We start from the raw sequence: 24345 nt of genomic DNA, 5'->3' as shown, positions 1-24345 counted from the left end.
TCGCTGTCACCTGCACATCCAACCTTAATAACCCTCTCCACCCCTATCCTATTCCCAGTTCCAACAATCTCAAGAATACCCCAACACCATCACAAATACAGTCAGGATCTCCTTCCTAATCAGCTCAATCCCCATAACAATCTACATTTGCTCAGGAACAGAAAGCCTAACTTCCTTCTGAGAATGAAAATTCATTATAAACTTCAAAATTCCTATCAGCTTAAAAACAGACTTCTGCTCACTCACCTTCTTCCCTATAGCACCGTTCGTGTGATATCACCTAAAACCCAGGACAACTCATTCTCCCACGGGTGGTTTCTCCCACCTCCCAGAAGCAGGACGTGCTGGTAACTTTTCCACACACCGCTTTCACCTCCCACCTCTGGCTCGTTTCCCTGCACATCCTTACCACGTACACTTAATTCCCTTCAGGAGCCCGAATCCCGCCCAGATTCCCAGAAGGGCTGGGGGTGGGAAGGCACCTGCGGAGCTGCCGCAGCCCAGCGCCGGGGCAGCTCCAGGGACACATCCCGGCCAGCTCCCAGCTGCTCCCGGAGCCTTTCAGCGAACTCTCCCCCGGCTCTGGCTGCCTCTGACCCCTCCAGGCTGCTCCCCATTCCCAGAACCCACAAACCCCGGGCACGCCGCTTTTCCTCCCGCTGCCGGGCGCTGAATCCCAGCTCAAACTCCGCCCAAACCGAGCCGAGTTAAGCCGAGCCGAGCCGAGCCGGGCTGAGCCGCTCCCCCCTCACCCACCTGCGCTCCGGCCTCAGCCGCGGTCGCTGCCGGAGCCGCTGCCCCGGCGGGACGAGGCGGAAACGGAGCCGCACCTGCGCCCGCCCCCGCCCGCCCTCCGCGCGTCCCCTGCTGGTGCCCGGAGCGGCCACCGAGCGGCCCCGAGCGGCCTGGGCACGGCCAGATGTGCTGGGAGAGGCTGGGGGGGATGTGGGCACAGCCAGATGTGCACTGGGAGTGGCTGGAGGGGATGTGGGCACAGCCAGATGTGAGCTGGGAGAGGCTGGAGGGATGTGGGCACAGCCAGATGTGAGCTGGGAGAGGCTGGAGGGATGTGGGCACAGCCAGATGTGAGCTGGGAGAGACTGGAGGGATGTGGGCACAGCCAGATGTGAGCTGGGAGAGGCTGGAGGGGATGTGGGCACAGCCAGATGTGGATAGGGAGGGCCTGGAGGGATGTGGGCACAGCCAGATGTGAGCTGGGAGAGGCTGGAGGGGATGTGGGTACTGCCAGATGTGCACTGAGAGAGGCTGGAGGGGATGTGGGTACTGCCAGATGTGGAGAGGGAGGGCCTGGAGGGATGTGGGTACAGCCAGATGTGCACTGGGAGTGGCTGAAGGGGTGTGGGCACCCCTAGATGTGCCCCAGGAGCTGTGTGAGGCTCCAGACACTGCCAGATGTTCACCAGGAGCAGAACAGCACTGTGGGCACAGCCAGATGTGCATCCTCAAACAGAGCAAGAACCCACAGGAAAAATACACCCAACTATAAACAAGGAAAGGTGGTACCAAAACAAACCCTGAAAAAGACCAAACAAAAAGTTTCCCCAAACAATAACAACAAAAAAACCCCACCCAAAACAGAAACAAACCAAACAAAACTACCCAACCAAACCAACCACAATCCCACACAAACAAAACAAACCCTCCAACAACCCGAAAAAGAAGAAGGAAAAAAATAAACAAAAACCAAACCAACAGAAAATCCACACAAGAAACAAAGAAACAAAAATCCAGCCCCAACAAAAAAGGATCTTCAGAACAGAACAAGGCACCTGCCAGGCCTGGGACAAGTTCAGGGGGCTCAAACCTTTTAAAGCTGAAGGACCAAACCTCCTGAGCAATCCCAATTACAGACATTTGCTGGTAATAGCAGCAAAATTTGGGTTTGTGAAGGGACAGCCTGGGATCCTGTGGTGAGTCAGCAGCAAATCACAGGAACACAATTATTCCTTTGCACCAGAACACAGGAATTTGGGCTCCTTACTGTCTAGATGTCCAGCTGATGCTGTGAGTAAATTTGCCACGTGACAGGAAGGGATGGGGGGGAAATGAGAGAGGGAAAAGAGAAAGAAAGGCAAAATAAATTGTGTTTCCACTGCCCATTCAGAGCTGGCTCTTGAGAGATCTGGAGCCTCTGCAAACCCTTTCACCTCCACACATCCACCAGGGTCAGCTCAGGGACCCTCAGCCACCTTGCACCTGAATCAAGCTCAAATCTAAGCAGATATTTTCCTTTTTGGTTCAGGCAGCTGTTGAAAAATACATCAGAAGGAGCATTTTGCATGAGCACAGAGCCTGCAGCTCTGTGGAAGAAAACTCTTGACGATGACATTTCGCACCAGGGTAGTTCTTCCACACAGTCAATAATATAAATAAATTAAACACACGCTTCAGCCAACTTCAGGAAGAAGATAAATTACCTTATTTAACCAGCTGTGCTGGCAGGGAAATGACACACATCTCAGAGCCTGCATCCATCCTGCTGTGGAATTTGCTTGTCAGGATCCCCACTGTTGCTCCAGAGTCTGCAAGGCTGGGCCTTGGCAGCTGGGTGCCACAGAGAATAAATATGATGTTACATTAAAAAATTTTAAAGGCTAAATACAGGTTTTATCTTTGATAGCACCGAGTCAATTTTTAATAGACTCGTTTCTCAGAAGCCAGGCACTTCCAGTTCCACCCAAAGAACCCTTCAAAGTCTCTCTTTTATCGATGATGGGTTTTGCTGAATTATTCACCAGATCACAGCTGCCAGAGATTTTAAATATCCCCGTGACAAGGACAATGAGGGATAACAACCTCCTCCTGCAGGCTCACCAGTGCTGCTGACAGTGGCACCATGCCCTCAGCTGGTCCCTTCTCCTCTCCTGTGTCACCTCAGGCTGGGACATTCCTCAAGGGATGACAAAGAAAGAGCAGCTTTTTGGAGAGGTTAAACTTGGTCCTGCAGAGGAACCACTGGTGCTTAAAAGCAGCTTTATTGTACAGCACAATGGTCCAAGCTGGGAGAATCCTGGAGTGCTCCAGGATTCCCAGTTTGGACACTGGGCTGGTGAACACCAGGAGGCCAGACTGGTTGGATCTTTATTTCTGAACAGCCATTTCCCAGGAAAACAGGAGCAAGGAGCTGTCTGGCACTGCTTTCCCTTCTGCCTAACTGCCCCAGCTCAGTTCAGCTGCTTCACAATTTACAGCAAAAAGTCCAAGGCTTTTCTCCAAGCTGTTGCTCTGATTGCAATCCTCTGGTTCAATTTGTGTTCGTCCCTCTAATTACCTCCCCTTAATAAAATGTCAATGATTCTGTCTCTAATCTGAACCAAAAAGGTCTTGTTTACAGAGCACACCTGCTCAAGGGTGTACAAGACAAAGCAAATGCTGGAAGAATACTGATGCTTCACAGCAAAATCTGCTGATTTTTAAACCTGTTTTACAGAAAAATTCCCAATTCTGATCCACATTTTGCTTGCATGGGCAAGGCTCAGGTCTAATTCTCCTTTCCTTGTTCACATTGAGCCTGCAGCTCCCACAAGATCATTTCAAAAGCCTTCCTTGGTAGCCCGTGTGTAGATCCATACACAATTTCTGTGGCACAGGAAAATGATGCACATTTGGGAATAAACTGAGAAATAAACTGGAAATAAATTCAGAGAAATTTCCCAGTGTAGTTGTATTCAAAGTCAAAAAGTGCAGCAGGGTTTGCCTGGGGATGAAGCCCTTTCAGGATAACCTAATCTGCTGCCAGCTCCCAGCCCCTGCAGCAGCAGGAGGGGCAGGTCAGCCAGGAGAAATCTGCTCCTACCTGTCCTGGCATTCCAAGGAAAAGCTGTCAGAAGATGATTTTCTTTACAGGCAGCTCAGGCCAGCAGCTCCCACTGGGCTTGAATTTTGGCTGGCGAGTCAGGTTTTATCCTAATAAAATTAACAACAACCAGCACTTGTCATTAGCACCAAGTAATCTCCTTCCAAAAATACCACACTGCCTCCCCAGTCCGGATGAATTATTTACACTCCATCAGTGCTGCTGCCGTTTTCCTTCTCTTCTGTCCTGTGTCACTGTCCCTTTTATCCACAGGCAGCTTTGGGGACCTTCTGGCTGCAGTCCAGCATCAGCAACCACCAGCACTGAGCATGAGAGCATCGGTGGGAGCAGGAGCCTGATGCCACCACCTGTCCCAGTGCCACCAGCAAAGCAGGAGAAAAGATGAAAGGAGAAGGAGGAGAAAACACTCAAAAAGGTTTAAACCATGTGTTCCTCCCAGGGAGAGGACCTGTAAGGGGAGCATTCCTGGAGTTGTGAGGAAGGATTTTTACCTCTGGAGTCTGCCAGGGTCTCACAGCTCTTCCCACCAACCCCCAGCAGCAAGGACAGGGCTGCACCAGCCCCAAAAACCTCAGAGAGATGTGGCTGCCCCAGAAAATGTGCTTCCACTACTCTGGTGGGAGTAAAGGTGGAGAGGGAGGGAAAGGAAAAGGCAAACTGGGCAGGAGGAAGGGAAACGGGGAGAGGAAGGAAGGGCAAGATGAGTTTCCCTCAGCACTTTGATTTACAGGGCTGAGGTGTGTGAAGGGTTTGGGGTTTGGTGCTTCCCCTGCCAATCCTGCAGCACCTCGGGGCTGGGACAAGGACAAGGGACAGGGGACAAGGGACAGGCACAGCCCAGCACCTGCTCACGCAGGGGACAAGGGCAGGGAGCTGCTCCCGGTGACAGAGGCGAGTCCAGGCTTGTCCCCGTGCCACCCTGCCCTGGAGAGCTGGCCGGGAGGGAGGGAAGGCGCTGGCATGGAGGGAGGAGAGGGGAAGGGACAAGGTGAGGAGGAGGAGGAGGAGGGGAAGGGCTGAGGAGAGATGGGGGGAAGGCTCGGAGGGGAGGAAGGTGCAGAGGGATCACAAACAGGAGGGAGGCCACGCTGGGGCTGCTGAATTTCCTTTCCCTGCTTCTCTGCTATTGGGCAGCAGAGGGACCCGGGACCTCCTCCAGCAGCTGGCACGAAGCCACCAGGGAGAAAGAAGCCACCACGCAGGAGTGCCACCAGTGCCACCACCGCCAGCACAAGGGCAGGTGAGAAAAAAACCAGCTTTTCCCAGGAAACCACCCATGGTGCTTTAAAACCTTGCCCTGCCCCCTGTTTATACACAGATTTTCCTCTCTAGCTACAAATTTATCCCAGGGATGGAGCACATGTAACTACACCGAATAAGCAGTAGGAGGCAGAAGGCACCTGCCAGGGAGTTGAGAATTCCATAAACTGCCCGGGATTTGGGATGCTGTTAATATTTAGGGGATATTTAAATATTCACCCTGGCACTGGGTTACAGCACTGATCTATCAGCGGGGGTGAGTGGTTGGTAAAACTACAGAAAAGGAAGGGTAATTTCCAAAAAAAATCAGTGCAAAGGAATAATTCCATTTATTTCCACTATCTTAGTACAAAAAGTGCCTGAAAGTTTCCAGAAATTGTACTATTAAAAAAATAAAATCATATGGTTCACTTTATTAATAGATGGCAGCTTAAAAAAATCCCCAACAACTCAGAATCAATTTCCTGCTAAAACTGAGTCAGGCAAACACAGTGAACTTGATGCCAGTGCAGAAGTGCTATTAACAGCATTAACAGCTTCAATAAATACATTTTACAGGTGTGACAATCCCTATGCTGGCCAATTGGGAAAATATCTATTTCCCACCTAAAAATAAGATTTTTGGGCCATTACTATTTCTCCCATAGATTTGGGGTTTTATTAGGGCACAGCAAGCCGTTGCCTCATTTTATTTTTGTTTTATGAAACAATCAGGAAAGCCTGAGAGGCAACACTTACCTTTTTGCTAACAGCATTTATCATTTCAGCAGCAAAACAGCACCACAAAAGCAGAAAGCAGTGGGCCCACTCCCCTCCAGTGCTTCAAATCCCAGCTCCTGGGAGGAACCCTGACTCAGCCCAAAACACTGCAGAGGGGAATCAGGAAGATGCAAAAATAAACGAGGCTGTAGCATCAGCTGGCAGCATTGTGGGTTCTGCTGGGGCAGGGGAAGGTCTCTGTGCTCAGCTGAGTGAAAGCCTCTGCTGGGATGGGATTGTGGAGGATCCCCAGGCAGGGAGGCAGAGGCTGTGTGTTTGTAGGGTGAACAGGAGGAAAAGGTATGAATTGTATACCCAGGAGCACCTCCCAGCTGCCAGGAATTCCCCATCCCTCCATGGCAGCAGCAGCAGGTAAAGGAGATTCCTGCAGTAATTATTTGGAGGAGCAAAAATTGCTGTGAACTGAATGCTGAAGGAGCCTCTGAGCTGCACCAGGGGTGTCACCCAAAATCCCAACAATTTCTGTACCTTAGTAGTGGTTCCTCACTGTCTGTGTCTCTGTGGAGGAAAAAACATTTATATTTTAAAAAACAAACCAACCTGTTAAAATATGGCTGCAACTCAGACTGCATCAACAATTAGAAGTGCTCCTTTCCACACTGTGTTTGTGCTAATTATTGCTGTTGGTTTATTTACAAACACTGCTAAACTTTCCAGGTATCCACGCTGTACATTGCAGATTTGTGAGCAGCTGAAGGACACCTTGTTTAGAGGCTGAAATGATTTCCAGGCACATGAACTTACCTTCCTTGAAACTGAGTGAGCTGCAAAGTCAGGATGGGAATCCAGCCCTCACCTCCTGGCCTTTGATCCAATTGTTAGGTTGAGTGTTTTATTTTGTAACAAAAATTCATTGTCTCAGACCCTCAGATGTGACATCCTGGAGAAGCACAAGTGAAAGGGAAACAGCACAGCCAGAACAACAGGGCTTCCTTGGAATGGTAGGTGCTGATTAGAAGCTCATTGGGCCAATATGAATTAAAAATCACACATAACAGCCTTGTACTCCCCTACTTCAAACTTTTGTAGTAAAATAATGTTTTTCACAAAGTGTCATGACAATACTTAAGGAGAACAGCCAGCCTCACTGCAGGAAGATTTGAAAGTTAGGTGACATCTGAAAGTCTCCCCAAACTCCCCTGAAAGACACTGTGCTGACTTCTCAAGTTTTTTCTTAATGGCTTCTTAAATCGACCCATTTAAACAGAATTGATGTTTATAAGTGGCTTTTCTCCTGTTTAATACTTCAAAACTCCAGGATACCCAAAAGCTCGGAGAGCCTTTTGCTGGAAGCAGCAGCTTTGCAGCAGCTCCACGGCTCCCCAGACCCCAATAATGTCATTACATGCAACTCTAGAGCTTCCACAAGCACATAACCAGATGAACAATAAAAAAGTAAGCAAAAAATCCCATTAGGAATTAATTAACTGATGTTCAATTACATCCATTCCTGCTCTGCCAGAGTCACTAACAAAATCAGCACGCCTACAAAATGTGGAAAGGTTAAAAGAACAGATTAAGCATCCAGAAAACCACCAGAGCATTTCTCTCCACACAATAGCTTATAATCATCTCTTTTGGTTTTATAAAGTTTAATGCATAACACACTCTAATCTTATATTTATGCTATGTTTACTAATGCAGCATTAGAGCATCTACATTTTAAAAATAAATTCCTGCCTGGTTAAATACATGTTATATTTGAGAGGGATTAGTTCTTCACTTGTAGGATATGCTGAAATTCATACCAGAAACTCTCTTTAAAAATAAAACTGTACCAGATGAAAGACTCAAACACATTAAGGAGAGGATTTTCAGCTGTCTTTAAAGAACTTTTTCAATGTCTTACTAAACTGACAAATCCACAACATTTGGTGTTGGTTTGGTTTTTAATATAGACAGTTTTATATAGGAAACACCCTCCTAGAATATGTAAACAAAAATAGAAGAGAAAGGAGGGGAGCTGGGACTGGCAAGAAATATTATGTATTTATTTCTAAGTAACTACCACAATAAACACTGAAAAGCTTTGAATGAGAAATAAAGAGACTTCCCTGCAGGATGGTTTTCAGATCATTTATTACCAATAAAGTAAAAGACAAATTGAAAATCAGAAGGAGGGGGTGGGAAACATCACAGACACCAGAACACTTGCACAGAGCTAATCAGAGCTTTGCAAATGTTGGAACATAAATAATTTAAAAGGTATCTCTACCAATTAAAATATTCTTAAGAGGTACACATTAAGTTTGCTTGCTGTATAAAAATCAGGTGCTTTATCCTAAAACCGGAGCGTGAGGGGTATTTTGTGGGTTACTTTGCTTCTAACTAGGAACAGCTAATGGCTACAACTTAAAACAACCTCCTCTTAGATGTGTTCCAAGTGGATTCCTTGGGAGAGCATTTGTGGGGGCAATCCAGGGTCCGTGTTCTCCCAGAATCCTGTGACCAGCAGCCGCTGCTGCGGGGAGCGAGGGATGGAGCCACCCCCCGAGCAGAGTGTGAAACCCCACGGGCTGTGGGGTGAGCTGGGCCTTCTGTTACACCACAAGGACATCCTGGGGCACACTTAGGGCAGAATTGCATCATCTGTTTAAGACACATCTCCCCACTCTTGCAGCCTGAGACCAAAGTGATTAAGGGTGACGCCGCACTGCTCTTAACCCCCGAGCGCTGCCTGCCCGGCCGTGTCCTCTCTCATCCTGGGATTGTTTTGGGAGCTGCCTCTCTGAGGCAAGTACCAAAGGTGAAGGATGTTCTTTGCTGAGCTAATAAATAAGTAAAAAACCCCAACAACAACAATAAGAAACCCCCAAACCATACAAACTCAAGGTTTCCTTCCTGCTGCACTCTTCATCTCCGACTCCTTTCAGTTCCCTGGGATTCACTTCCACTCCATCCATCACACTTGCACAAACACACGCTAAGCACAGCTCAAGAACAGCCTCCCGAGGCTGCCACTGACAAAACTCACCCCTGGGGCTGTGCACTGCCAAGTCCTCCTTAAAAGCTGCTCCAGGACTGGTGTTGCACACCCACACCTCGGGGGAGTTTTGGAAAAGCCATGTCCAGCTCAGACAGGTCTATCAGGTGTTTCTGAGAGACTACACCACACAAAAAACCAGCATAACCCACGCTCCCCAAAGCAGATGCTCTCCACACTACGCTCTGTCAACACAGGAAAGAAAAAAAAATCTGGGAAAACAAGGAAACCTCTCTGTCTTATTTTCATCAAGGCACATGATAAACGAACGCACGTAACAGCCAGACAGACTTTCATAGTATCTGAAGCTATTCCCTTTGGTCCCCAAACTCATCACACACTCAGGAGAGGTTTTTCAGCAGCCTGGAGACAGGCAGAGGCTGCCCCATCCCAGTGACATCCCCAATCCCCAGGACACAGATTTGTGCCACGACAAGCTCAGCTGGGAAGCAGAGCTACAGCTGTGGATTTTGTTATGCACCACAAACCTGCCTGTCCCTTGGTACTTTTACCTCCTCCCAACCCCACCACAACAGTGTCTCACACCCCATCCAGCACCTCCTTGGCCATTCTGGGTCTCTCTGTCCAGCACTTTATCTGAATCTTGCTTTGGTTTACAGCTCCTTAGTGCACACAGCCTGGGTGGGCAAAAACAAGGCACTTGTGGTTTTCTACCTCCGCATCACCAAGATCCAACACACAGGGATAATTTCTGGCCTGGTATTCTCTGTTCCACGCCCTGCTGCAGGCACAGAAACACTCGTGTGTCACACAGAACAAGGGTTCCTCATCACCCTAAGAACTGGAATCACAGTCTCTGCTGCCTGGAGCTGGAGAAGCAGCTCATCCCCCACTCTGCTCAGAACTCCTCTTCTTCCCAATTTACACCTTCACACAAAATGTGAATGCCACACGTTAACATTTTCGTAGGTGTTACATGCAGAATTTAGCCTTTTCCAGCAATTTCCAGGGGATGGTTCTTCTGGAGAAAACACGATCTAAACTGAAACGGCTGACAGCAATACGTGTAACCAAACAACCTGCTGGATCCTCTGCAAGAGAGCAAACCGCCCTTACTTTCTGCACATCACCAAAGCACCAAATGGATCTCCACCTACCAGCCACTACCCCACACTCCTCCTTACCTGTCACCTTTTCCTCTGGGGGAATCACTTCCCGTTGTTATTTTCACCTGATTACAGCGGGGAAGGGGAGGGAACTCGCAGCTTTCGGGAGGCGAAGAGCCAAGCCCCTCGCTAAGTTATTTTCCCACAGAAAACCACGCTCGGGCCACCATGAGGCTTAAAAGCAGGAGTGAAGAGCTGAGAGAGAGGGGCTGGGCCTGCTTTTAGCAAGTGCAGTCAGCACAGTACGTGAGGGGCAGATCGGAGCGAGGGGGGCGGCCGCCCTCAGCCACCGTGCAGGCCGCGGTCAGCAGCCGTCCAGGCCGGGGTCAGCCACTGTGCAGGCCGCGGTCAGCAGCCATCCGGGCTGGGGTCAGCAGCTGTCCAGGCCATGGTCAGCAGCTATCCAGGCCATGGTCAGCAGCCATCCAGGCCATGGTCAGCAGCCGTCCAGGCCATGGTCAGCAGCTGTCCGGGCCGCGGTCAGCAGCCGCCCGGGCCGCCCTCAGCCGCCATGCAGGCCGCGGTCAGCAGCCGTCCAGGCCGCGGTCGGCGCCGAGGCACTCCGAGGTCTCCAGCTCCACGCTGGAGAGGAACCTGCGCGTGGCCTTGCGGCAGTTGTAGTCCAGCGTGGTGGTGTAGACAGTCTTGGCGTGCTTGGGGTAGATGATGGTGGTGCTGGTGAAGCGGCGGGGCCTGTGGCGCGGCTCGAAGCGCACCTCGGCCTTGTAGCTGCGCCACGAGCAGTTGGGCACGCAGACGATGGTCTGGCTGCACGAGGCCACGCTCAGCCCCACGGGCAGGTACACGTCGGCGATGAAGTGCTTCTCCGAGTCGTACCTCACCGAGGAGGTGTACCTGCGACAGAAAGGCCCAGGCTTATTGTGGAATAATCAGGTAAAATCACTGGGTTGGAAGAGATCTTTACGATCATGGAGTTCAACCCAGCCTCAACACCTCAGCTACACCAAGTGCCACATCCAGTCTTGTTTTAAACACATCCAGGGATGGTGACTCCACCATCTCCCTGGGCACCTCATTCCAATATTTTATCACCCTTTCTGTAAAAAATTTTTTCCTAACATCCAGCTTATATTTCCCTTGGTGCAGCTTGAGACTCTATCCTCTGTTTCTGTCAGTGCTGCCTGGAGAAAGAGCCCAACCCCACCTGAGCACAGGCACCTTTCAGGAGCTGTAGAGAGTGATGAGGTCACCCCTGAGTCTCCTTTTCTCCAGGCTCAGCACCCCCAGCTCCCTCAGTTGTTCCTCACAGGGTTTCTGTTCCAAGCCCCTCACCAGCCTCGTTGCCTCCTCTGGACAATCAAGCATCTCAACATCCTTCCTAAACTGAGGGGCCCAAAAAGTGATTACAGGGAGGAAGAAATAATTCTAATATAATTAGAATTACTAATTAGATAATTAATATAATTAGAATTACTAATAACTACAGCAGTGCAATTGTAGCTGGTAGCTAGCTCCATTTCTGTTGGAGACAAGCTCCACTCACAGAAACACAACCTTTAAACACTCTTGACCTCATCCACAGAAATAACTCTGTGTAGTCTCAGGCCAGTGATTCTTTACTTTTACAATAAAAGGACAATGTTTCATATTTGCACAAATGTGTTCTGGCATCAGCATGACTGATGGTGGATGAGGTGGATGAAGCAGGGCTGAGGATGGGTTGTTGCAGAGGATTTGTCAGCTCTGCTCATGGGTTTGTGGGGAAGAGGAGCTGTTGGTCCCGGGGTGGCTCCTCATCCCACCTCACCCAGAACCATCTGCTGGTGTCTTACACATTTACAGGATGAGAAGAGAGCCTTATGTGAGCAGCATTCCCAGGATTATCACTGCCTAGCCCAGCTGCCAGCACTACCAAAACTTCCTCTCAGCCCTGAGCTCTGTGAAAGCACAAACCTCCTGCAAACTCCCAAACCCAGAGGCCTTGATCCACGTTTGTTCTTGGCACACAAACATCCCAACTCCTCTAAGCTGGGAAGCACACGTTATCCCCTCAGCTTTTCTCTGCCAAGAATCACCCAGGAGTGCTCTGCTATCACCCCTGGCACGGGGCACTCTCTGAAGACAAACTCCTGAAGATTCAGCTGGCAGGAAAACACTCCAGTTTGCACACCCAAACCCTCTGTGCCTGGGCTGCAAAAGAAAGTTTTAATCTCCTTCACACTGTGAAAACTCTGTTGGCTTTTCCACTAACTAAGGAGTTAAGTGCCTCCAATTCCAGCCACAGCACAGGCTCCTTCCCCACACCAGGACATAATTCTCCCTACCCTCCCCTGCACTAGGCTTCCATTTGATTTTATCAGCCTCCCTCTAATTGCACAGTCATCAACTGGGAGCCTTCTTTTCTCATTACTGCAAATCATGGTGTTCAAAGGAATAATTCACAGGCTGTGAAGTGATGCAGTGCATTAAAAAAAAAGAATTATGCACTCCTCTGAATGTTACCATTTCTTTCAGCTCGCACAACCAGCCACAGCTGTTAAGATAGAAAGTGCTTATTATAAAACCAGGAGGTTGAAAGAGCAAAATTTCCTTCCCTTAATGAAACAGTCCTAGAAAGATCTTTGAAGGTCTTCCCTCATGATTACCTCCTGGTTAGTCAGCTGAAGGGCAACATTTTGGAGCAGTGCAAGGAAGGAAAAGCAACAGAGTAAAATATAAGAAAGTCTTCCTGGAAAAATAACCAACAAAACAACCATATGGGTGGGATTAAAAGAGGCTGAACACTCCTTTAGCCTGTACAAATGTCCAGGTCCAGGAATGTACAGCGGCAGTGAACAATGGCTCTGCAAATAAATTAACTTGACTCACAGGCACTGATAAGGCCTAACTGCTCCTTTACAGGCTAACTCCTCTAACTCCTTCCAAACGAGATGACTGCAACACACTATTTACCTTATTTCCTTGGGTGGTAAAGGGTCAAACTCAACTCCTTCACCAAAGGATAAAGGACACAATCTTGGAGGGCAGCTGGAGAGAACGGGGCTGGGGGAGAACACGGAACTCTGCAAAAGAAATGCAAAATGTTTTATGTTACCATACTGGTGTACCTTTTATGTTAAAATGCAGAGCATTCTCAGGGAAACAGATTTATTTATCCCTTGGTATGGAGCTGTTGAGGTTCACATTTATATGCAGGAGGATCTGCTACAGGTGCATCCCTTAGGCCTGACTCCACACTGGTCTAAAGCATCCCAGAGGTGGGCCAGGAGCATTTTCTGAAGACGAGGTCCTAACTTCAGCAGCTTAATTCAGAGGAGCCACTCTGGGAAATGAGAGAGGAATGCAACCCCTCTGTGCAGTGTAGTCTGTTCCCTGCATGAAGCCACACTCAAGTTATAACCAACATTTTTTGGTGTCTGAGAGCTCTCTCCACGCTGAATTCACCCCATACCCCCACGGACAGACCACAGAGGAAATTACCATAGGGCACCTCGCCGTGAGCCACCTCCTTGCTCCACAGCTACGCCCTGGCTCCTGTTTGAAGGCATTCAATCCAACCTAATTCACACACCAAGAGTCGGGAAGGATTAACTCGTTCCCGCCGAGCGGTGGGTGATTCATTGCCTGTCCCTGTACTCCTCTCCTGACACCCAGCACCACGAGCTGACACCGAATCCCACAGCCCGAGGAAACCAAAGCAGCCCTGAAGGAATGAACCCAACCCGTGTGTGTTTCTGAAGCCACCTCCGCACGTGTGTTTACAATCGAGGGGCTGGGGGGTTGCGAGCATCTTTCCCTCCTATGGCCTTTTCCAATTTCACAGCAGCAGCCCTGTAGGAAAAGGATTTTCCCTCTAAATCTGCAGTTTCCAAAGTATTTGTACCAGCAGCTCAACATCCAGAAACTATCTGGTGAAAAACCAAATTAACTGAAACCGCAGTTTATGCACGATAAAGTTACTGCTCCGGGTCACTCCGGAATAACGGGAGTTCACTTTCCACAGGGATTTCCAAAGACGAGCTGCGATGCCAGGAGGGAGAGGAGCTTCCCTTACAGCCAGAGCTTTGTGAAAAGTCCCGGCCACCCCGGTTCCCGGCGGGACCCTTCCCTCCCGCTGCAGACCCGTTCCGGGACACGACAGCGGCCGGAGGGCTCGGTCACAACGGAGAGAAACGGCGGGCGGTTCTTACAACCCATTCCAGGCCGGCCAGACCGGGGGTTCCACCCTCCTTTCCCCGCGGGATGCGCGGAGCAGCGCGGCGGGCTCCGAAGGGCAGCGGCTCCGCCGGGGCCCCGCACCTGCCGCGGCGGCACCGGGGGCAGCGGGGCTGCCGGTCCCGCGGTCCCGGAGGCTCCGGAGGGTGCCGGCAGAGCGGGGAGGGGCCGGTACTCACCGCGGCGGAGGGCGCGGGCGGCTCGGGCTCCGGGAGCCCGTTGGCGGCGGCGCGGTCGGGGCTGCCCGAGGAGAGCAGCCAGGGCGGCGGGGCCGGGCCGGGGCTGGGGGGCAGCCCGGAGTCGGGGCTGTCGAGGCCGGAGTCGCCCCGCTTCCTCATGTCCGGGAGGTCGGGCACCTCCCGCAGGCTGAGCCGCCCCACCATGGCCGAGCCGCCGCCGCCTGCCCCGGCCCGGCCCCTGCCCGCGCTGCGCTCCCTGCGCCGGCTGCGCCCGGGCGGCGGCGGCGGGCGGGGCGGCAGCGGGGCCGGGGAGGGGCCACCACGGGGGCGGGGCGGGCGGCCCGGCTCCCACCCGTGTCCCCGTGTCTCACTGCTGTCCCCGTCCGACTGCTGTCCCCGTCCTCCCGGTGCTCGCCGTTTTCCCGCAGTCCCTGCCCTCCTGGTGACCCCATTCCCGCACCCCCGTCCTGTCCCCTCGCTCGGAATTTGCCATTGGAAGGTGGCGGAGTCACCGTCCCTGGGTAAAGACAGACCGGACTCAATGCTCTGGTGTGGTTGACAAGGTGGGGATGGGTCCCGGATTGGACTCGATGATCTCAGAGCTCTTTTCCAACCTAAATGGTTCTGGGATTTTGTGGAACCATGCCCGATGAGCTGCCCTGCACACATCCCGGTCCAGCCGACAGTGCACCATCCCACTGTGCTGCCAGCACGGATTTTGGGGAGCACTGAAAGAGCTGCCAGATCCTGCTGGGCTGCCCCCACCTCCAGTGGTGCTTTCCCCACCGGCAGGGATTTTGGCAGCCGGGTTAAGCCCCCCAAGTTCTCCCTCCAGGCTGCTCTTTCTGCCTCCCCACTCCCGAGCATTCGGGCTCAGGCAGCAGCACTGCTGCTCCTAATTGCATTTCTCAGGCAAAGCTGCCGAAGCTGAAACAAGAGAACAGAAGGAAACGGTCTTTCTAGCACTACAGGAGAGCGAGGGAACCTTTTTTGGAAAATCCTAATGAAATAATTGCGCCATGTCATCAGATTTGGTGGGGGAATACTCTTGTGGAGGGAAAGCAACTCTGCAGCCGGCCAAAGTCAACACTCCCCTGCACAGAAAGCAGCAGTCTGGGCTGATGGGCCCAGCACAAGTGAACCCAAACCTCTGAAAAAAATTCCTTCCCTGCCCCAAAATTAAAAGCAGAGCAGAACTTTCAGCCGTAGGCGTCTGTGGTTTGCAGCTATGCGGAGCTGGGAACTCCGGAGACTTCCTCAAGGAATTTACATTCCTTTGAAGAAATACTATGAGGCTGTTTGTCTTTGTTGAAAAATGCAGATGGAAAGAAAAGGAACATTAAGAATTTTGACTGAAATCTTTGGGGTCTGAGCAAATGTGCTGGACAGGTGTTTTCTTCCTTCTAATTTAAGTGTATCCCCCCCCACCCCCGAAAAAAAGAGATGCTGGTCTCTGCAAGCAATAGGAAAACTGATCAGTCCTCACTCCAAAATCTCCCATAAAAGCCCTTTATGAAATCAGATGCCTTGGAAGGCACTGGAGCAGTTTCCAGATGAACACAATCATCATTTCAGAGCTGCTGTGCAGCTCCTGGGTGAAAACCCACGCTGCCAACAACCCTCCAAGTGCAATTTAGGAGGGGGGAACTTGTGGCACATCCCAGCAGTCACTCTGAGAGCTGTGGGTGCTCCCACAGCCACTCCCACGGGGTTCAGGGTCCAAGAGAGAGGAATCTCAGAGCCTGGGGTAAGCAGAGCTCCTGGAAATCTTTCTGCTCCTAATTTACCAGCAAAAAAACCTCCCACTCCGGCGTGGCTTGACACAAAAGGTAATTTTTTTGTGCCCTTCCAGGTTCTCATTCCCGGCCTTTGCAGCCCACCCGAGGGTCTCCTGCAGCACCAACACCCAGACCTGCCAATCTTCCCTGCTAGGATGAAAAGGAAGTGTTTAAGCAGAATTTTAACTGCTCAATAACTCAAATACTGTTGAGTCACTGTGTATAGGGCTCTGCTTTTTCAGGACGTGTACTCTGCCCCCTCGGAAAGTCTGACCGGTTTTAAGTCTCAAACTGTACCAACCCATGCCATCCCTGATGGCATTGGAAATCTTTTCCCCTGCCTGTTTGTCCACATTATTTACTCTCTAACTGCCCACACACAGGCAGGATGGGGCAGATAAAAGTCTCTTATCAAGATCCTCCTTCCATAAAGGACTTTCCACCAGGCCGGGCGTGCTCGGCTTAATCAGCAACCGAACCACAGGCGATGCCACATGACAGCCCCATAGCTGGGAGAAGCAAACCAAAAGGATCCTGTGCTATCTGAAAACGATAAAACTTTGGAAATAATAATAATAACAACTTTGGAAAGTTATTTCCAAAGGATGGGAAACGCCAGGCTGTGTCACAGAGGAGCTGTGCTCACCCAGCACTGGGATTGAGGGCAGGGATGAGCGCTGACAGCACGTGGCTGGAGCTGCTGAGGTTTCATCAGCTTTTACAGCCCTGCTGCCACCGCCCTCGTGGAGCCAAGCAGAGGCTCGTGGAGGCTTGGACATCGTCACTTGGATGCTCAGAGTCCTGGCTGTAAATCTGGGGGAAGAAAGGAACACCCAGCGTCCGGCGCTGCTCCTGCCCAAGGGCGGAAGGGGCAGGACCGCCAGGAGAAAAGCAAATGAGTCATTAATTCTGCGAGTGAAAGGAGCTGCTCCAGCATCATGCAGAGCGTGGAAAAAGGCACTACCCCTTAATTAATTCCAAAGGAAAAATTAGGATCTCTCAGAAATCGCTCCCGCAGTGGCAGACAGCAGAACTGATGTGATTATTTAGGGGCACAAGGTCGGGAGCGTTGAGCCACCCACGTGGTGCAGGGAGCTGCTGTGGATGTGGATGCTGCCAGAGAAGGTGGAAAAGGCAGAGAGGAGCTGCAGGAGCAGATGGACAGCAGGGAGTGCTGGGTCCAGCACAGTTTGGGTGAGGTCCATCCCAGCCACTGGGATTTGCAGCCATAGAGAAACACCCAGCAATGAGCATCAGTTAGAATTTAATTCACGTTAGTGTCACACCCCACGTACAGCCAGAATTACACCCCAGCCTGAAACCATAAAAAGTGGCATTTTGTACAGAAAACACATAATCATCCTTTATTCCCCAAAGCTGTAAACTCCAAAGAGCTAATGCACAAATAGAGACCTGCCAAATCTAATAAACACCCAAGAGCCAGGGGCACAAAACTCTTACACCAGAAGTAGGAAACTGTGGATTTGCTCTCAGAAAATGGAACTCCAAACACTCAGCCCTGTAGCGTTCTTCAAAGGCTGAAACTAAAAATTCATTTCTCCTTTTATTTCCTCTTATCTACAGAATGAAATGCAGAGAATGAAATGGGGGAAGCCTTTGGGTAAGACACGATGATAACTTCAACATCGTCTTCAGCTATTCATAATTTAGTCAGAGACTTAGCCTTAGACAAAGCAAAGAAAAATTCATCTAAAATAAATTATTCATCCCCTCGTGGGAATAATGAATCTCTGCAAACCCATGTTCCCTCCTCTCCAGCTCTGCAGTGTGGTACCTCGTGAGCCATCCTGCACATGCACCTTGAGATAATCTGTCCTTGGGGAACAGCTGCTCAGAATCCCAATGTGCTTTCAACATTCCTTCTTCTGTCACCTAATAGGGAATCAGGAGAGGAAGCAAATGAGGCAACAGCAGATTTGTAAAACTGGAGTGATGAGAAACTGCTGTCCCTCCCCACAGGTGTTCTTATTGCTGCTCTTCATTCCCCATCTCAGCAAACTCTGGGTGGATGGAACTCATGTTCCTGGAGCCTGATCTCCCCTCCTTGATGTGCAGCAGTGATTTTTACAATCCCTGTGAGTACAGCCCCTAAATAAATACAGTCCTAAGGCCCAAACTTGCCCTGGTGGGGAGCACAACTCTCCCAGGAAGGCATCTGACAGCGTGGCTGCTCCTCACCTGCCACACTGGTACAGGACTTCCCTTTCCTGCTCGTGCAAGTGAAGCTTGAGTTAAATAACACAGGCACGACTGGTTGACCTGCCCCACACCCACGTGGGATGCACTCATGGTTGGGCACATGCCTTCAAAGTCTCCACAAAGGGTACAGAGGAGTTTGGAAAGAAATCCAGCAGTTGACAAGGTGAGGCCTCTGTGCATGGAGACTTCTTGGAGAAGCATCCACTGTTCCCAGCCCTGCTCCACGCTGGCTCTGTGCCTGGGAGCCAGGAACTGGGCCATGGGAAGAGGGGCCTGACTTATCCAAAATATTTCACTGCTGGTTCTCCTCCCCTCTGCACTGCTGCAAGCTGAGGCTCAGAAGAGCAGGAGGAGGAGGGCCTTGAAGCCTGAGGCTGCTGAAAGCCTCCCGTGCCACCAAGTGGCCCTGGCTCCCTGAAAGAGCCAACATTTCCAGCACCTCTCCCTGCAGGGCAGCAGAGGTGCCAAGGTGGCACATCCATGCTCAGGACACTCCAGCTGGAGTGAGAATGAGGGGCTGGAGCAGTCTGATATTGCTCCATGAAGGGGATCTTTGTGGAAAGAGGGAGAGATGCTGGCTAGGAAGGATGGGAACTCCCACTGGGAACAGCAGGTGAGCCCAGCACACCCTGGGAAAGTACCAAGCAGCTGGAGAGGGCTCCACACAGGTCCTGCTTGGCCTTCAAGCTCTAACAGCCACAGAGGCTGGTTGGCAGGAGCTTTGCCAGGGTGCAGAAGGCATTAATTCAGCCCTTTCCTCCTGTTCTGAAAAGGATTTCCTTGCTGTTTCATGGTGCTTTGTGCATGCCTGTCCTGGGAGCAGGGGAGAAGTCTGCCTTGGGGTTCCCTCCTGGGCATCTCATTGATCCAGTGGAGCTGCAGGTGCCTGGATTCCCAGCTGTTAAAGGGTTGGGGTTTTGGTGGTGGTGATGGGGTTGGTTCCCCCCACCCCACAATAAATAATGAATCAGAGGAACATCTCTGCAGCAGGGAGTGAGCACTAACACAGAACTGAGGCAAAACCCTCAGTGCTGCAGCAGGAGCTCAGCCAGGGTAAAAGCTGTGACACCAAGTGCGTCTCTGAATCCACCTGAATGGTTTCTGTAGCTGCTGGTCTCCACTACAGGTGCCTCTGTTTTCTCCATCACGTGGACCTGGCAATGCCCTGGGTTTCAGTCCTGCTAAGCTGAGGGCAAACACCTTGGTCAGATTCTTCCTCGGTCTGAAAGCGTCGCAGCGCGCGATGGTTGAGAGATCACAGGGACTGGGAGGGACAGCACAGGGGTGTTTCAGCAGCACGCTGTAAATCACAACCTGACCAGCTCTGCTCCCCCTCCCTGCCACCAGCCCCGAGGCAGGGAGCTCCCCTGTGCTCCCTCAGAGTCTCTTCTTGATGAGTTTCTCCAGTTTGCGGATGCGGGAGGATTCCTGCTCGGGCGTGGGAGCGCTCAGCGAGAGCGAGCCGGAGCCGTCGCCGCCGGGGGGAGGAGCGGGGAGGCGCAGGCGGAAAAGGTCCAGCATGCTGCTCTGCTCACTCCTCTTCAGGCCCTGAGGGAGCAAAGGACAGCACTCACTGACCTGGGAGCAGCTGCAGCAGAGCCCATTTCAAACCTCCACCTCCTGCTCACCCACCACAAAGACCTCTGGATGACCACGAGCAGAGCAGGTATCAAAATGTGAAATGAACTGGAAACTTTTTCTTCAGCAGCAGCTCTACTTTCAAAGTAAAGATACGCTTGTCTTACAGTGCTTCTCTCACCCCCCAGACCCTCACACTGAAATAAAGTCCCCAGCAGTCCCAAAGCAGCACTAGAGGATGAGCAGAAGCCCTGCACAGGTTCTCACCTTCATGTCGAGGATCTTCTGGAATGTGTCAGTGCTGCAGTCAGCGAGGAGCTTGATGTAATTGTCCACAAACACAACTGGGGGCTCGTGTGGAGCCATCACCACCTGCCAAGACAAGGAAAAAGAGATCAGACAAATAGCAGGAATTAAAGGCAGTGCTCAGTCAACTCTGGCACAGGAGTGACAGCAGGGCTGGCTCCTAAAATAAAATGTTTCAGGAACAAGAAAGAGGCTGGTTATGAGAGGGGCAAAGGTGAGTGAAGAGAAGCAGAAAAAGGACAGGGAGGAAGTTGGGTCTCTTTCAGCTCAGCAGTGCTGCTCATGGGCTCTGCATCATGTTTCAAAGAGCAGCAGGACTTTGTCAGTGGCCTGTGGGCTGGCAGGCACTGGGGTATTGTTAAAGCTCAAGATTTTATCATGTTGCAGGGGGAAGACAAGCTGGGGAGCTGCTCAGGGGACAGTGCTGGCAGTGGTGGTGACACTCACAAAGTCCCAGGAGATCAGGCAGCCTGGACACAGTCCAGACCCTCAGCTTGGCTGTGTGTCCCTCCTGCCTGGAGGCAGGACACACAGTGACACAGGGGAATGTGACAACACTCTGGTCACTCCTTAGTCCCCAGGACAGCGAGGGCCAGAGCTCTCTGCTCTGCAGTTCTCCTGACATGGCACCAGTGGGTGAGCAGTGCCACACACAGCCACTCTGTCCTTGGGGTGCAGCTCCTCTTGGACACTCTGGAGAGGAGGGATGAAGGATGGGAACCCCGGACCAACATTTGCCCAGGAACAATCATAAAAAACAGGGAAAAAATCAAAATAGCATCAAAGCTGGTAAGATGATCCCTCACTGATGTGCTTTTCTTACATAAGCAGCAAGCTCCAGAGAGCACATATCTTTTGATAATGGTGGGCAGCCAAACCATCTTTCTGGGGAAGATGTGTTTGTCTGTGTGTAAATGGGCAGAAACAGCACCAGACCAGACCCTTCCCCATCTCCAAAAACATTTCCATATGTTTGCACTGACCCAGCTCACCCCACACTGCATTCTGTCACCAAGACATTTCTTTCTTTCCCTGCACTTCAGACCACTGAAACATCACAGCCATGTACACACTTATAAATCCTTAATTTACAGCCCTTGTAAAAATCCTCTGCCAAGATGAAAAGCTGGAGCTTCAGAGAGCGTGGCCAGAGGAGAAGGGGAAGAGCTCAGCAGGATGTGCATGGCCCAGTGCCCTCCTCCCCACTCCCATCTGTGCTTCGTGGGGCTCAGCTCAATGGCCTTGTTTGTGCTGCCCACGGGCCCAAAGTTTGTCTTCCTGAATTACCTGCCCCAGAACAAGGCTGGGAACACACACTGGAGCTCCCAGTGCTGGCAGCCTGTGCTGTTTGATTTGCAGTTCTGCTGACACAGAGCCCTCAGAGGGCCAGCACGGGCTGTGTGACACAGCAGTGCCACTGCTGCTGCACAGCCTGGGCACCACGTGCTGCTTTCCTCTCCAATGTGATGCTAAGGGTAGACAAATTAACTCCATGACTCTCCTGATTCCCACACAAGCTCCAAGGAAAGACCTGCTCTGTACACAACAGGCACCAATCTTCCCTGCTCCCGTTAGCACAAACCAGGAACATTTTTATTCACGCTATTTCTAGGAAAGTTTAGACTACAATTCACTAACATTTCAGTCACCTCACTCCAAAAGCACAGAGCTGGAGAGCTGATGTCTGAATCCAGAGCACAAACTCAGCTGTGACATTCCCCTGGGCATGGGAGCAGAGCCACACTGAGCAGCAGGGGAGGAGGGACAGCTCAGGCTCCTCACCCCCCTGGCCTTGGCTGTGCTTTACAGGAGGCTCTGGCTGGCAGCTGCCTGTCCTGCCTGACCCCAGGTCCCTCTAATTCCCTCCCAGGAATGCCTTCCCAGCATTGCTGCCAGCAGGGGACAATCCCATCACCCAGGAGGGCACAGCTGAACAGCTCCCACAGCTCCTCCTGGGATCAAACCTGACTGCTCACTGCAGCACCAGCTGGGAAGGGCACATTGCTTTGCTTGCTGCTTTTCATGAAGACAACACTCTGCTTTTGGGTCATTTTCCAGGCACCAGGTCTGGAAAATGAAAAAGGGCTCTGGTGAGTACAGTAACCCAGACATGTTTGCACTGGCTGTTACACTAGACAGTAAACAGGTGACTCAAGCACAGCTTGGCTCCCCTGAGTGAGGAGTCTGCACAAAGGCCTGGAGTAACCTGAACCCTGGGCTTTGCCCCACAGCAGACCCTCAGGGATGCAAACTCTGATTTCCACAAGCTCCTGAGGGAACCTGATGCCCCAACTCTCCAAACTTGAGCCTTTGGTTGCCTTGAGAGGTGAGGGTGAAAACTCCAAAGTGGTATTAGGAGAGAGTGGGGGCAAACCCAAGGGGAGTGAGCCAGGTCTGTAGAGCAGCTGGCAGAGCCCCCAGGCAGGCTCACAAACCTCATGTGCAATTGCAGATTGCTGCATTCAGAGGAAGGGCCCCCTGGAATTCACTGCTGTGATTCCCAGGCCAGCAGTCTGGCTGGCAGGGTATCAACAGGCTTGAGTTACCTTCAGGATCATTTCAGCCCGAGTCATGCCTTTCACCACTATCTTTGTGTAGCTGGCAGGAGCCTTCCTCACCACTTGGGACCCAATGGAGGGCAGATCCAGGAGAACCATCTTCAGAGAGTGAGTGTCCAGCAGCAGCTGCAAGAGTTAACCACACTCTGTTACTCAGGCTCCTTCTATACCAAAATCCATCAGCTGCTGTAACCCAGCATCCTTAAAAGTTTAACATCCTTAAAAGTTTAACAGCCTTAAAAGTTTAACAGCCTTAAAATTTTAACACTTCCCACACTGGAAGAAGTCCTCATAATTGCACTGCAGGAACAGGAGGGACTGAGCCATGTAATGACACTTCCAGGAGACAGCATCACCCCCGTGGCTACAGATCAGCATCGTGGTTGATTTTAACAGAGCACTGCTCTGCTGACTGGAAATGACTTATGGCAGCCCAACATCTGGCACATCAGGCACACATTTCCAGTCCTTCCCCCCAACAGTATGAAGTGAAAGAATCCTGGTTACCTGGAGTGCACCACGATTTAGATACTGAGGTCAAATGAACTCACACCACGCTTCCTCCTGCACCCAGCCACACACAGAGTCAGGTTTTCTGCATTTACTCAACCCCTTGATTGGGGTTTCTTTCCTTAAAGACTGTCACACAATACAGCTACACTGAGAACTGCTCACAGCCTGGATGTTGTTTGTTACTACCCCAGCAAATAAATAAGCAGCAGCCATGAAATTGAGCCCAGACAGACAGCACTGTCTTGTGACAAAATGCTGTGGGCTAGGGCTCCTTAAAGCAAAATTATCCTGAATACCACACTCCTCTGATTGCACAAAGTGTGTCTGAAGAGACAAGACCAGTGAAGAACAGAAATCTGAAATCAGACCAGAGGAAAGAGCAGCCCAATTTATTTAGACAGCAGTGAGTGTGAAAGCCTGCTGGGCTGTCAGCACACCCAGAGCATTTCCTGAGGAAGGGAGCTGGTTCTGGAGGCACAAAAACATTCTGGGCACTGCAGAACCCCCAGCAGCGACCACAACAATGTGAACACTGGCCTCAGCACTTGTGGGAATTCAAAGGAACACAAAGGAGTGGCTGTGGAGGAGGAGGAGAGGCTGCCTGGAGTCTGCACCCCGTTATCTGCAGTGTCCTTGCTGGTGCTGCCTTTCCAGGGCTTGCATGAGAAGAACTGATGCCACCAATCTCCTGCTGGGAGCCAGGAAACCACAGCACAGATGAGCAGCTCTGTGCCCCCCAGGCTGCTGGAGTCCCAGCTGGGTTCCTGTGTGCCTACCAGGGATCCCAGAGAGGGAGAGATTCCAGGGCTGGGGAATTCACATCTTCCCCACATCAGCTCTCTCGTGGCTAACAGGAGTTCTGCACACTCTGTAGCCTTTCCCACAGGCACAGCTCCTGTCCCCTCACCCCCTTTTCCATTCCAGGTCCCTGGCATTGCTAACTCACTGCCAAGGCTTGCTGGGATGCAGAGTTGTTAAGTCAGAGAGGAAAACACAGAAAGCAAAACCCCACAGGTCTTGTTCCCTGCACTGAACACTGAACACCTCCA

At 51.3% G+C, this 24345-nt stretch overlaps 3 protein-coding genes across 8 annotated transcripts in view; all 3 read right to left on the bottom strand.

The window, feature by feature from the left end:
• Nucleotides 1-823, bottom strand: part of RPH3AL (rabphilin 3A like (without C2 domains)) — a 37394-nt gene extending 36571 nt beyond the window's left edge. For 4 of the 5 annotated variants that reach the window (XM_059865718.1, XM_059865723.1, XM_059865724.1 and 1 more), the window contains exon 1: nucleotides 757-823. The gene's annotated coding sequence lies outside the window, so the exon portion shown is untranslated. Of the gene's footprint in view, nucleotides 1-246; nucleotides 377-756 lie in introns of those variants that run through there. The other variant, XM_059865719.1, reaches the window with a different exon arrangement.
• Nucleotides 824-7940: 7117 nt separating this feature from the next.
• Nucleotides 7941-14589, bottom strand: RFLNB (refilin B). The gene is made up of 3 exons (XM_059865888.1): nucleotides 14344-14589; nucleotides 12902-13011; nucleotides 7941-10843 (listed from the first exon to the last, which is right to left on the bottom strand). The coding sequence occupies exons 1-3, from the start codon at nucleotides 14545-14547 to the stop codon at nucleotides 10513-10515; spliced, it is 645 nt and encodes a 214-aa protein (XP_059721871.1). The 5' UTR covers nucleotides 14548-14589; the 3' UTR covers nucleotides 7941-10512.
• Nucleotides 14590-17368: 2779 nt separating this feature from the next.
• Nucleotides 17369-24345, bottom strand: part of VPS53 (VPS53 subunit of GARP complex) — a 65730-nt gene continuing 58753 nt past the window's right edge. For both annotated transcript variants that reach the window (XM_059865683.1, XM_059865684.1), the window contains exons 20-22: nucleotides 22772-22909; nucleotides 20187-20291; nucleotides 17369-19889 (exon numbers count right to left, since the gene is read on the bottom strand). In XM_059865683.1, the coding sequence (XP_059721666.1) occupies nucleotides 19719-19889; nucleotides 20187-20291; nucleotides 22772-22909 (414 nt within the window). In that variant the 3' untranslated portion in view covers nucleotides 17369-19718. The remainder of the gene's footprint in view (nucleotides 19890-20186; nucleotides 20292-22771; nucleotides 22910-24345) is intronic.

The sequence above is a fragment of the Haemorhous mexicanus genome, chromosome 22, assembly GCF_027477595.1.
Source record: "Haemorhous mexicanus isolate bHaeMex1 chromosome 22, bHaeMex1.pri, whole genome shotgun sequence".
Lineage (NCBI taxonomy): Eukaryota > Metazoa > Chordata > Aves > Passeriformes > Fringillidae > Haemorhous > Haemorhous mexicanus.
Note: the sequence above shows the minus strand (reverse complement) of the source record. Positions and strands in the feature narration are given on the sequence as shown.